Here is a 13,531-nt window from a genome sequence, read left to right as displayed (position 1 = left end):
TGTAGCAGATGGTGATGGCACTGAAGCCTGGTTTATGCTTCTGTGTTGAGGTCACCTATGTCGCCGTTTCATCGCTCCTGTGCCTCAGAGCTACTCAACAGTGCTACTTCTTATGCTATTTCCTGATCCCGCTTCCACATTTTCAGCTTGTTTGTGTTCAGGAACCCTTGGCAACTGAACCTAGCATGTTTTTTTTTGGAGTTGGAGGTGAAAAATATCGAGAGGCAGCTGACGTTCCTACAGAAATTTTAAAAAATGCATCAGAGGAGGTGGAAAGTTCAGCTGCTTACTTGATGAGGTAGAGGATGGGGGATTTTTATTGCACTGTTAGGCCACCAAAAGACATGGCTGAATGCATACCTGATATTTGCTGCTTGTTGGCGAGCAAATTTGACTAGTTAGATAAGAGGTATACTTTAATGCCCCCATAGTGAAATTTGTCTCAGACTCCGTCCCACAGTTACAAAATCAATGGAAGACGTGAATAGAGGTCATTCAAAACATATAAAGGCACTGGTGGGACTGATGGGGTAACAATAAAAATGTCTATTTGTGCCACATTTAAACAACTTTTCCCATCCAATTTAGTCACTTTTCATCATTTTTTGCACAATCTGGGCCCACTTTTGCTACGTTCACCAATTTTGCCAAGTTTCAACTCACTTTCATCATTTTTTTACACCAATTTTTTAAAATTTCAACACATTTTTGCCACTTTAAACCAACTTTTGTAAATTTTAGACTGTTTCCATGACCTTTCTCCAGGGCAAATGGACCGTTGATCCGGTAGTGACCAACCAACTCGAGATGAAAGATGCTAAACAGCATGTTCGCCCTCTCGATGGGAAATTTGAGTACCAAAAAAAAAAAACCAAGACGGAACAGTCGACCGACATAAAGTATTCTGCACATTGTGCAGGAAGGAGTTTTCTTTTCACTGAAAGCACTTCCAGCTTAAAATACCACAGAAGCGCGAAGCATACGGTCGTCAGGGATTCTGATAGCACTTTGGCTAATGCGTCGCCAAGCTTGCAAAATGAAATGCGATTAATACAGATTACAAATGAATGATATTTAATTATGATTAATCGAAATTAATCTACAGCAACCCTGTGATTAATCTGATTAAAATTTTAATTGTTTGACAGCACTAGTTTTTTAACAAGGCTATATACTATGGCACCAATAAAAAAAAGGTATTTGTGATATTTTTTGCTTTGATAAGAGTGGTTATTATTCTGGTTAAATATAAAATATGGTTATCACATATTAACTTTACAATGGACCATGATTTTGCTGACCTCCATGGGCCTCCAGTTTGTCTGGGCCCCCCTTTATCCCCTCTTATGGGCAGCCTTCTCAGCACATGACTATTCTACAACGTGCATGGCTGTGTTCAGCCACCTTCAGGTACAGTTACAGTAGACTGGCACCTTATCTTGGGGGTTGCTGGCTGAAAAGGTTGAGAGCCACTGGTCCAGAATACATATAATAAACCAGTAGGTGCTAACTAAAGACTGACAGTCACCAGTGCTAACCAGTGGACATTCATGGGGCTTATTGTCCGTAAATCTTGGACGTGTAGTTTGAGGAGATGCACATGGGTCATGTGTGTAGGTCTGTATGTAGGGTCCAGAACCTTATGGTGTAGGCGTAAGCATAGTCTAGACATAGAAGCATAAATCAGGCTTTAACAGTGAGTTTGTAAAGGCACTTTGTGGCATTCCAGTTTAGATGAACCTCAGCTGAAACTTCAGTTAGTTGATGATTGAAACCTTTGGGGCACAGCCTTAAAAGGCATTCATGTAAAACGGTAGATGAGAAGATTGCTGTAAAATGAAACTAAAGCCATAGAATGCTTAACGTAGCCTAGCACACTGCCTTTTCTTAGAGGTTATTTTTTAAACTTTATGCCCCTTTATAGTAGGAGGGGATTGAATGCTGGAGATGAACTCATGCTGCTTGTTTGGAGGTCAAGATGCTCTCCAGCACCCCGTCACATACTGTAGACTTCAAATGTTGGGAAAGAATAAGTCTGACTGCATCCCAACGTTTAAAAAATACACCTCCAGCTTCACCTCCTGAGTGTTTGGTTATGGTTTTTACGATCAACGTATAGAAAACATTTAAACCTTTAAAGCTGCTTGAAGAATTTTCTGGCCAGAACTTCCTGAGTTTTTCTTGTTTTCACCAACTCACAGCCTTTATGCTAAGCTAAGCTAAGCTAACTGTCTCCTGGCTTTAGTTTCACACTGATCACAAGGACAGTTAGGTGGTATTTTGCGTGATTTTTCCCCCAAAGAAGATCGTATGAATATACCTAAGAAGCAGATAAAAAGCATATTTAAACAATAAAAACCTTCAAGCCATGCTGTTAACCAAAAACATAAAACATCTGCGGCTAAAGGAAGAGTACAACAGTTGCGACATCCACATTTTTGCTTCCCTGCAGAAAGCTAGATGGAGAAACTAGCAAAGAGAGCGTTAGCATAAAAACAGGAAACAGCAGAATCAGCTAGCAGTGTATTATTTTCTGAGAATGTGTTTGATGTGAAATATTTCTTAAAGAACTGTCAGGAGGAGGAACATGTAGATCTCTGAGTCAGGTGTGGCGTGTGCTGCGTTTCTTGTATCTACCTGCGGGTGAGTTTGGAGGTCAGCTTGGTAAAGAGGTTGGAGGTGGCCCTGGTGCGGGCGTGGGGCAGAGGACTGGCTTCATGGTGGGACAGGGTGGGTGAAGTCGGGGGTGCTGAGTAGACCGGGGGCCCGCGGTCCCTCAGTTGTCCCCCGTGAAAGGTGCTGCGGATCGTGGATCCTCGGGTCAGACGGCATCGGTCTGAAGAGGAGGAGGAGGAGGCGGCTCCGGCCCCGGAGATGCTGAGCGTGGAGGGAGACGCTGCAGGCATGCGGTGACCCAGAGAGCTGCAGAGAAGAATAATGCATGTTATCGTCACAAAAGCATCACCATATACACGTATACACAGACTTTTATTTCAACAATCAATGTTTGTTTTCATAATTAAAAGGTTTTCTTTAGGCTGACCACAAATCAGATAATTTTCACATCTTGCTCGATGTATATAAATTATATATATAAATTGCTACTATTTTTGTGAGCTGTAAAAGTATGCAGCACCTAGTTGAAGTTAATTCCTAGTCAGCTTACTCTCATTGGCTGTAAGCTTTTTTTAGTCATGTGTTCCTCAATGTCCGCTGGGAGTCAGGAAGTGGGGGACAGCCATTGGGAATGAATGGGAATGGAGGAAAGTTAGTACTTTACAGCTCTAAATGGATCTTTACACTGCAATTATCATCATAGAATTTCTCTACAAAGAAACTTTACAAAGAAAGGATTTTTACCACAGTTTAACTGGTTTACCTGGTGTGAAGACAATCAATATAACAAATACTCAGTCCTGCAGACTTCCTAGCATCATCTTGTCAGATGAAGACAGACAAGAGTGTTGAGGAGTCTCATACTGAGCTAAGACACTAGCTGAGCCCTTTTAACATATAAAAAACTCCTCATTTTGTCAAAGCCATGCTGTAAACTGAAACAATGATATGCAATCAACCTTGTTGTGCAGGCGAACAGCTCTCTTATAGGAGCCACGGTAGCTAGCTCTCGTTTGAGTGCTAGTTTCCTTTCCACCCTTGTTGGTTGTTATTTAATCCACATTGAAAAGCCAAACTGGTACCAAATAAAGAGCTGTTAGGGATCCAAACAACCAGCTCTACTGAGCTGAGCCAAGAGATCTGAATTTCTTAAAAGAGATGGATTTCCCGTCACAATGAGCGAGACTGGAAGATGGTGTGATGGACTTCAGCTGAAGAAAACACATTTTAATGTGCTGATTCATGACAAAACTGTACTGAACTGAACCAGATCACTTTGTGGATACGAACCATACACAAGTGTAGTGTGACACTGCTCCAGGCTTTAGACGGAGGCTTTTTCAATGAAACAGCTCAAAACATGGCCTTTCTGGTAGCGTTTCTCTATGTAGAAATCATTCTTGCCCTCCAAGGGAGTTCTCCACCGCTGTGTGATGTCATTTGCAAATAACCTATAAAAATTATTTGAATTGATGTGTATTTTTACAGCAATATGTCCCTTTATTTTCATGTAGATCTCAAGGGCCCCAGCTCTTGTTAAACAGAGGGGGGTTCTGTAGAAAAAAGGTTGGGAACCACTGCACTAGACATTTTGAACAGTCCTAGGGACCCCAGGTTGAACTAGTGCACTAAACTTTTATGCTACAGTCTGCTGGGGAGGCAGTGTAAAACACAAGGATGCAAGGTGTCTGAACAAACTGGTGAAAAAAGCTGGCTCTGTGGTTGGAATCAAGTTAAACTCATTGTAGGATGTGGTAGAGAGATGCACAATGAAGAAGGTGCAGGCCATTGTGGGGAACATGGATCAACCACTTCATATCTCCCTAAATGACCGGAAAAAAACAACGGTGGTGGATGGCTCCTCTCTCTTCACTGTAGGACAGAAAGATACAGAAGATCTTTCATACCATCAGCAATAAGACTATATAATTCTACCATAAACAGATGAGACTCCAGACAAACGAATTTCCCTTCGGGGATAAATGAATTTATTGTATTGTATTGTATTGTAAACAGCTAACACATTTTTACCATTTACATGGAAAACATTACTTATTTGAAAGACTGCGACATAAGAAAGCCTGATTTGCTCATTGAATCTGTTTTGTTGCTGTGTCTCGTTCATGTTTTGTGCTGCTTACATGTGACTGACCACGATTATCTTTATCTTCACTTTGGTCTATTTGGAGTTCCTCTTTTGGAGGGACCAGAGGGTGGTCAGGGAATCATTCCAGCTACCCTCTATACCAGTAATACTCAACGCCTGGCTCTTGAGCCACATGTGCTAACTTGGACTGGATCTTTCAAAGGTGCAGCTTGTAAAATTTGGGAATATTAGCAACATCTACCAGACAGAATCTAGACTGCGATGTCCCACTTCTGATGCTAACTGTGGTCACCAGTGCTTTCTGTTATTTTCTCCCATCTGTGATACTGTAGGAACATGCAAACTGAAAAAATGTAAGATGGTGGACTTCATGGAGGGGACTCATACTAAAAAATAAACAATTTTATATATTCTAGTGATTAAACACTAATTTGTATGGGCCTTCTAATGATTATTCAATTTTGTTTTTACCACGCAAGTTCCGCAAAATGCTGAATGCTAAATATTGCAGACTATTACACACTGCACCTTTAAGTCTTACATGGATACATAACCCCCAAGAAAACCTTAAAAAAGGAAAATTTTGACTTCAGAAATAATCCATTGCAAGTCACATCAATCAATTTGTTTCCCACACTCGTAGGCTTTAATAGTCAAATTTAAATATCAACCTTTATTTTTTGTCCGTAAATGTCCATGGGATGCACACAAGAAGGAACATGCAATACATATATTTATGAGTATATCTCACTATACTATCTTTTATTATTGTTTTGATTGAGAGCCCCCTGGGGAAAATTAACATACTGCATATTAACTGTAGCTAAAGGCCCGAGCTTTCAGTAAACCAGCCTAGAGTCATTACTTACATTGGAAATATTGTTTAAAGACTGATAAATAAAAGCAGACACAAATAATGAATGTAGAATAGCTTATCATATGTTAAATGCTTAAAATTGTTAAATGCCTACATCTTTAAATATTTGTTTTTCTCCATTTTCAATCTCTTTATTCACTCATACACTCTCAAAATAATGATCTTTACTGATTTTTTATTCTGATGATATTCCTCTCACCCTCCTTCACATAAACTTACATGATGTCTTTCAGCTACGTTTACTCTGACAACTTTAGACATAAATGGAAAAAGACATGTGTGGCTCTGCCATTGTTATGGTTGAAGATGAGTGTTTAATTTTAGTAAAACTAAAGAACCGGAGCCGGCAAACTTCCAAGATACCAAATGCACCGGAAAGTTCTATTTCAGGTTTTCACACATCCTCCGAACAGGAAAAAAACTGAAGGTTAAAAACTGACTCCTCTCTAAGATAATAACTGAAGGAAAAGAAGCATCCATCTTGTTTTTATCTTTTAGAAGAAAGGTGTTTAATTTATTTTATGACTTTAACAAAACCTCTACATAACTGTATACTGATAAAGCTCTAAAATCCTATTTAACATGTGTGCTTACATATGTTATGAATCAAAACTAATTTATATTATTAATTTGTACCTGTTGTCTTTGCCGTTCTGCAGGAGAGAGTGTCTGTCGGCGCCTGAGCGATCTGTGCACACGTACGTATTCCTGCGTGTCATGGCGCTTCCAGGGATGTTATTCTGCAGAGAGAGGTTGATGTCATTTTAAGAGTAACTGATGAAATTCAAGAAGTTCAAGACCAATAGCCCTTGAACCTACAAGAAATATAACAAAGTAAACATACATTTTATACTTTTATAAGACTTGTTTCTTTGTGGATGCGCTGCTCTGCTGAAAGTCAAAGCTGAAATAACATCCAGGACTCAAACAGATAACAATTATCCTACACTTCCCAATCTCTATTAAACAGAAAAGGATTCAAACATTGTCACACAGAGTGTTTGTGTAACTCTGTATGCCTCTACCTGATTTGTTGTCAGATTGTGGGCATGTTAAAGTGCTGTAAAGGTTTACATATCTGTTAATTGTGTTACCAGACTGTAGAGATAAAGAACATAGGCTGTAAATTAGGCTATAATATGACAGTAGAGTGGACACTAGAGTTGTTAAATGTCATTTTTACAGCCAAAAAGTGGAATGAATGGTTTTGAGGTTATAATATTTAGTAACGCCATAGTACTCTAATGTGTTAGTTTTAGAAGAAGGTAAATGTCACAAATGACTTTTCTCAGTATGTAACACAGTAATATAATAAATCAATTTCAAAGGCAACGCTAGCCAACACTGCTTAAGAACTCACACACCACTGCACAATGCTATATTCATTATCTGGAATAAAGTCGCCTTGCCTAGTGTACTGTATTGTCAAAGTGTGATTTGGATTCAGTCATGACCCCTCTCTCTCACTGACCAATAAAAGTCAAGAAGGGGTGGGACTTATGAGATGAAATTCATCTACAACAACAAAGGCAGAAAAGACCCTACTTGTTTCCCTAGCTTGTTTTTTTTCATGCACCTAGACCTGTTTTGGATTGTACATCATTCAACAGCATCCCAGTCTAGAACTGCTGCGGCAAAGTCTGGATTCCTTTAGATTGTTTTACATTTCTCAGTAAAATTTCCTTGAATTAAAGCTAAAGTCAATCATACAGAGCAGGTATAAACTGACTTGATGGTCACTACAAAGGGGAGTGGAAGTGCAGAGATACTTAGCAACAGTTAGCACCGGTAAGAGGCACTCTGAAACTAAGGTTGTGGCCGCTGCAAGTGCAAAAATGTAATAGAACAATCGCCTTCAATAGTCCTTACTCCTTCATCAACAATAATGTGATCTGCTGCATTTCATAGTGGAAGCTGGCTGGCTGGACTAAAAGCACCAGGACCTCATCCTAAGATCCACAGTGAGCTTCCTGTCTGAGAAGGAAGTCCGTCTCTTACCGTGGTGGCAGTCATGTCTTTGCGGCGGTCTGGGATCTCAGACTTGTTGGGGTTGTTGGCACTGCTAACCATGGGGCTGGAGGGGGGGAGGCTGTGGCTCCCCATCACACTGCAGCTCGCCTTACGAGAGGGCATCCGGCCCTCCCGCAGCTCCCGGTCGCCTGTGCTGGTCGGGCTCCTCTTGGGGTGCATGACGGGCATGGAGGGCCCGCCTTTGTTGTGGAGGACAGCAGAGCACAGAAACAAAGGGACTCATATAAGGAATATTCTGTGCACACAGGGACATGGGAGATAAACCTCTGCACTGAGTTATGCAATTCCTAATGAGAGCTTAGTTTAAATGTTAAACTAGTGGACACAATCAAATATCCTTTATATTTGATGTAAAAACCCAGAAATTTCGTGAGTTTACGTCCTAAAGTAAAGAACCATGAGGTCAGAGAAGAGGCTCACAGAAGTCGCTGTGCCGTCGCTGCCTGTGGTAGGTGGAGGCACTGCGCTGCGTCTTGCTGTGTGAGGAGGAGGTGGAGGAGGAGGAGGAGCCGGTGGCTGAGGAGTGCTTGTTGGTCCCGTTGGTGATTGGGCTGGGTCGGACCCTCGCCAGGGACAGGCTACTGGCTGAGCGAGCTTCACTGCCCTCCTGTGACGTTACAGTAAAGAGGAAAGATGTCAGAAAAAGCAACTAAATGTGGTAAGAAAGCAGTTGCTTTAATGAATTTTTAACAGAATATCAATCCTTCAGGATACAAAAATCTGTTCATAATGTTTGGGTATGAACCTCTGGACCCTGGAGAGTACTGATGTGTTGCCCACGATCGAGGCTGTTCAATTAGACGGTTCTTAAATGTGAATCTTTGGAGCTGGCTCCCTGTTGAGTGCCAGTTTTCTTTTCTCCCTTTTTGTTTATATTTAGTACAGATTTAAAAGGCTAAACTAGAGCCAAATGAGGAGCTGCTTGGGAGCCAGAAGCCCAACTCTTATCAATGAGCTGAACCAAATGATCCATGTCTATTAAAAAAGACTTATTCCCCATCTCAACGAGCAAGGTTGGATGGAGAAACAAAGGCACGACCAGAGTGTACTGAGCCAAATTGTAACAAATTGTACAAACTTGATGACTCAGTGGAAATGGATCATACACGAGCATCATGTAACAAACCCATGCAATGCTTTAAAGACCAGTAACACAATTTTAAACTGGCTCCTGAAACTGACAGGAAGCCAGCACCGATGTGGCGTGGTCTCGACGTCTCTTGCCAGTCAAAAGTCTTACAGCTGCATTTTAACTATCTGTAAATGATAAGAGACAATTGTTCTACACCAACATACAAAGAATTACAATTATTTAAGAGAAAGGTAGTCATTTTGAGGAAGGTAGGGTTTACCTTCCCTAACAGTCTCAGCTGAAAGAGCTGGTCTAAAATTACTCGGTGATATACCAAGATGGGTATAGAAAGTCCTTTCTTCAGGTATTCTTTCAGGTATTACTGAAACCTTTGCATTACAGTACCTCTCATGCCCAACTGAAAGCACAGCTGAATCTCTAGAAGGGATGGAAAAGCCTCATTTAGATTAAATCACTATATATCCTGCTGTAATTTTCAAATTGCAGAAAGTGCAATGTTTCTTTGCTTTGAAATGTGTTTCAAAATACCAGATAAGTACGTTTTCTACAGCAGATATGGTATATGTGATTTTTTCTAGAATAGTTTGCAAAAAAATCCTACTTTTCTTGTTCTTGTATATCTTTGTCTTATTAAAAATGAGAAAAACATAAAATACCTTCAATACAGCAATTCATATTGAATTGGCAATGAGTCAAAATAATTACAATTGGATAGTTTTTCAGAATTGTGCAGCCTTGGTTTAATCTAGCAAATATTTGGTTATGATTTAGAATGATTTATTGTTTGTTGGGAAAAACATAGATAAGAAACTTGACAAAATAAGTGCATATTAAATTGCAATTGCAATATGGGGGAAAAAATTGCAATCAGATTATTTCCCCAAATCGTCCAGCCCTAATTTCCAGCATCAACAGTTAAAGAAGATCATTAAACACTCTTTAAAGGTCTGTTTCTGAGCCGTAGTGCTTTTTACAACCAGACTGAAACTTTTAAAACCACTTTCTCCAAAACCTTACAAAGCACATCAAGATTGTATTTTTTAGCAATTTAAACAGCTGGCACAACCATAAACAGCACATAACATTATCATTTTGATAGCGCCTCTCATGCAGAAATAATAGTTTTTTTTGCTGTGGTAAGACATCACCTGCATAGAACCAATAAAAGCAACATCCAGCAAGTGAGCTCCTTTTGCAAAGCGTCTCTTTCAGTCTGCCTTGGGCTTTAACACAGGCTATGTGCTGGAAGACATCAGCTCAGTTTGTCTATAACCCAGCACAGCTGTGATTCAACTAATAAATACCATAACATCAATTTAAATACAAACACAAGTCCATGATGATTATAAGAAATGAGCTGTGGCTCTGATTGTGGTCAAAAAAGCAGCTGTAAACACTGTAAAGTCAGCACTAAAAGTAGCTCTGCTACTGACTTAATTTAGTGGTAAACATGTCCAACAAGTTCTTCTAAATAACCATCCCTAGTTGTTTTGTTATTCCAATGCTTTTATTTTGAGAGAGCCATATCAGGAAAAGTGGAGCTTTTAGAAGCAACAATGATGAAACTGAAAACCACAGATTTCTATGATTGTACACACAGAGACTTAGTAAAGCAGTGTTCTGTGATCGTATGCCATCACAGGCTTATTGTAGGATGAGAAGGGGGTTGTAGTGCTTGGACATGCATTTAAATGAGTGATGCCTTTAAATGTTGTTATGAAATATAATACAACTACCACACTGAGCAGAGAAAAATACCACAGTATCAACTGTAGGTGACACTGCCCAGCTCTGCAGCGTATAACTCACGTCTCCTTTGCGGCCCAGCAGTAAATATGTGGCTGTGACCTCGTTGTACTTCTGATTGAGCAGAGAGTCTTTGATTTCCTCTGGAGTGAAGCCCATCCCCACCATCACCTCTGAGGAGCACAAACAGAGAGAAGTGACTGTGAGAGACGATACAGAGATGTTTATATCATTCTGAATCAGACTGGACACAGCAGACTCACCTATACGAGCTGGATCACTGTAGTCCTCCACAGGTTCTATGTGGGGCTTCAGGTCATCCCCATCGTACCCTGTGTTGATCCACTTGTCCTTCATCACTTGCTGCAGGAACAAAAACACAGAGATGCATCAGTTATGATGGTTTTCACCAGGTTAGTGATACTAACTGTGGGGTTTGTTCTGCACTTATTACCTCCAGTGTGCAGCGTTTGGAGGGGTTGAGCACCAGGAACCTGCGAAGGATCCCCTCACAGTCTGTAGACATGTAGAAGGGGACGCGGTACTTTCCCCTCAGCACACGCTCCCTCAGCTCCTGTTGGATGTACACATCATGTTAGAGCACATTTTAAATACAAAAATTAAAATAAAACCAAGAGAAAAGCTGCAGCAACACACAACAGAACTCCAGTCAGTGCATTTCCTTTCCTTGTAACTTCCTCTCTTTAACTTTTGTTGTTTAATCTTATTCTAAAGCACTTTGGGACCTCTTTCTTTAAAATACAAAACATAAATACGAATGTTTTTTGTGCAATTGATGGTTGGTTAACAGTTTTGCCTTCGTAAGATTTTTATACAGTAGATGAAACAATCCTTTTTTTGCAAAGCAGACACTTGGTGTTCTTTACAATAAAAATAGGTATATATATTGTTTGTGTTCTGTGATTAATGTGATTTTAACACAATATAAACTGTGTGGAAAGAACGGCTTCCAGCTGATGCTGAACCTAATGGGGGTCAAAACAAACAAAATTTCTATCAAAAAGTGTAGCAAATTTATATAGATGCTGCACTAATGTGACATAATGCTTAACCTATATTAGGTCTGTAGTTTCCACACCTGATTTTGTTTCTTTTATCAACCTTATTTGTTAAACTTAAAAGTTTGTTTGAAGGACTGATGTTTTAGCTCTGATCTAGAGCAAGTTTTTCCTTTTTTTTTTTTTTTGGCACTTTTAAATATTTTTTTCCCCCAGCAGCAGCCTCCATGGTTGAAAAATAAAGTTAATGCTTAAGTGCTGAAAACTGCAGTTCCTTAAGCGTCCACTAGATGCTGGCAGCAGATAGATCAGACGTCACATACACACCTCATGTTAAAATGCGGCTTTTAGAGCAGATACAAACGCGTTTACAGCCTGGTAAAAAAGTTGGGTCGAAATAGTTCAGATCTTTATGGACACTGTACAGGGGCGTGGTTGGTCTGTCAGAACAATCCGATCTTTGGCTTGAAAATTAACACAACGTGTGGAGGCTGAGGACTTGACTTCTACATGTCTTGAAGTTAAAAATGGAAAGCCTCAGGATTCAGTCTCTCTGTAATTGCTCTTTATATCAAGAATATCGGTCAAAATGTACTGAATGCAAATGGCCATTTCTATGCTGATGACATTGTCTTTTATTGCTTTGCTCCTACACAGCATCAGGCTCTCTGAAAAAACAGGAAACTTTTGATGCCGTACAGGATGCTCTGTGTGAGTTAGAAACTGTCCTAAATCCTGATAAAACCAAACACATGGTAAATAGCCATGAGCCTGTATAGCGCCTTCTAGTCCTATTAGGACTCAGACTCTACCTACTGAGCCACAGTTGATCCATGATGATTTCAAATTCAGAGGAAATGTCGCTGAACCTGAACCCATCACCACATCTCAGGGTGATATGACATATTCTTATAAATACCTTGGGTTTCTTATTGATGAGTTTTGTTAATGTAAGTGTTCTGTATGATTGAATAGAGTGGCCTTCATTGACCACACGTACACAAATCATTGTCATGTCCTTATTTATAAGGCAATATTTCATCATCTTCTATCATACATGTGTAATTTTATTTATGTGCTGGAAGCTACAGTCTTCACTATGTGATTCAAACACAAGACTTGCTCTTGCTATCTGTGCCCAAAGTCCATCCTGAAACGGGTAAAAGGAGTTTCAGGTATGCTGATCCTGCAGCTCTAGTCTCTTTTTACTCTTTTCAAAAGTAAATTGAAGGTGTTAGAGGATGCATCAGGTTGTAGATGTTTTTTGACTGATGACTTTCTGCTCTGTGACTCAGGATTTGTCTGATCTTAGTAACTGCTCTGTGTCTTTGTTAAATGTGCCACTGCCTGTCTTGGCCAGGGCACTCTTGTAAATAAGATTATTGATTTCACAGAGGTTTTCCTGGTGAAATAAATTCAAATAAATACATTTTCTCTTTTTTTGAGGTCATCCCTTTTAGTTTAAATCAATTGATGCATAATGTGGGGTGTGGCTGATATAACTGCAAATGAACACATAGTAGCTGTGTGTCAGGAGGCCTCAGCTCCACCTCTTTATCTGTTACTACGTTGATCTAAAGTTAGTGAGATGATGTTTTCAGTATTTCAGCAGACAGTCCTAAAAAGACAGCTTCAGCGACCAATGGTTGACATCGTTCAGACTTTGCCCAGTAAACTCTGCAGTCTGTGGTTTATCTCCAGCATTTTTTCAGATTTGTCTCAGCCTGTTGTTAAGCCTGTGGTTGAATTGGGAGAATTCATTTCAACTTGAAGTGTAAGGTCTTTAATTAGGGTCACATTCTTGTTTAGGTCTCTATCTCCACCCCTTTTTGTCAGCTGGCTGTTACAGTGCTTTTTTTAGCTCTCAGAAGCTGCATTAAGTTCTGTCGATGTTTGTATAACAAGTACATTTTACATATTATATTTTGTAATAAAAATGCATCCATCTTCTAAAACAGAATCAAATGTAATTTATCCTATTTTTGCCAAAACAAACAAAATAAGAGGAACAGGTCAGTTCTAGTACAGGACAGGCTTAGTTT

General features: G+C 39.8%; 1 protein-coding gene across 4 annotated transcripts in view; it reads right to left on the bottom strand.

Annotated features, from left to right (window-relative positions):
• mark4a (MAP/microtubule affinity-regulating kinase 4a) overlaps positions 1-13,531 on the bottom strand; it is a 70,732-nt gene that overhangs the window by 11,549 nt on the left and 45,652 nt on the right. For 2 of the 4 annotated variants that reach the window (XM_041801413.1, XM_041801415.1), the window contains exons 9-15: positions 10,925-11,044; positions 10,734-10,833; positions 10,534-10,643; positions 8,052-8,238; positions 7,599-7,825; positions 6,237-6,340; positions 2,638-2,922 (exon numbers count right to left, since the gene is read on the bottom strand). In XM_041801413.1, the coding sequence (XP_041657347.1) occupies positions 2,638-2,922; positions 6,237-6,340; positions 7,599-7,825; positions 8,052-8,238; positions 10,534-10,643; positions 10,734-10,833; positions 10,925-11,044 (1,133 nt within the window). The remainder of the gene's footprint in view (positions 1-2,637; positions 2,923-6,236; positions 6,341-7,598; positions 7,826-8,051; positions 8,239-10,533; positions 10,644-10,733; positions 10,834-10,924; positions 11,045-13,531) is intronic. The other 2 variants (XM_041801414.1, XM_041801417.1) reach the window with 1 other exon arrangement.

Source organism: Cheilinus undulatus, linkage group 12 (assembly GCF_018320785.1).
Source record: "Cheilinus undulatus linkage group 12, ASM1832078v1, whole genome shotgun sequence".
Classification (NCBI taxonomy): Eukaryota; Metazoa; Chordata; class Actinopteri; order Labriformes; family Labridae; genus Cheilinus; species Cheilinus undulatus.
The sequence above is the reverse complement of the archived record's forward strand: the minus strand, read 5'-3'. Positions and strand labels throughout refer to the sequence as shown.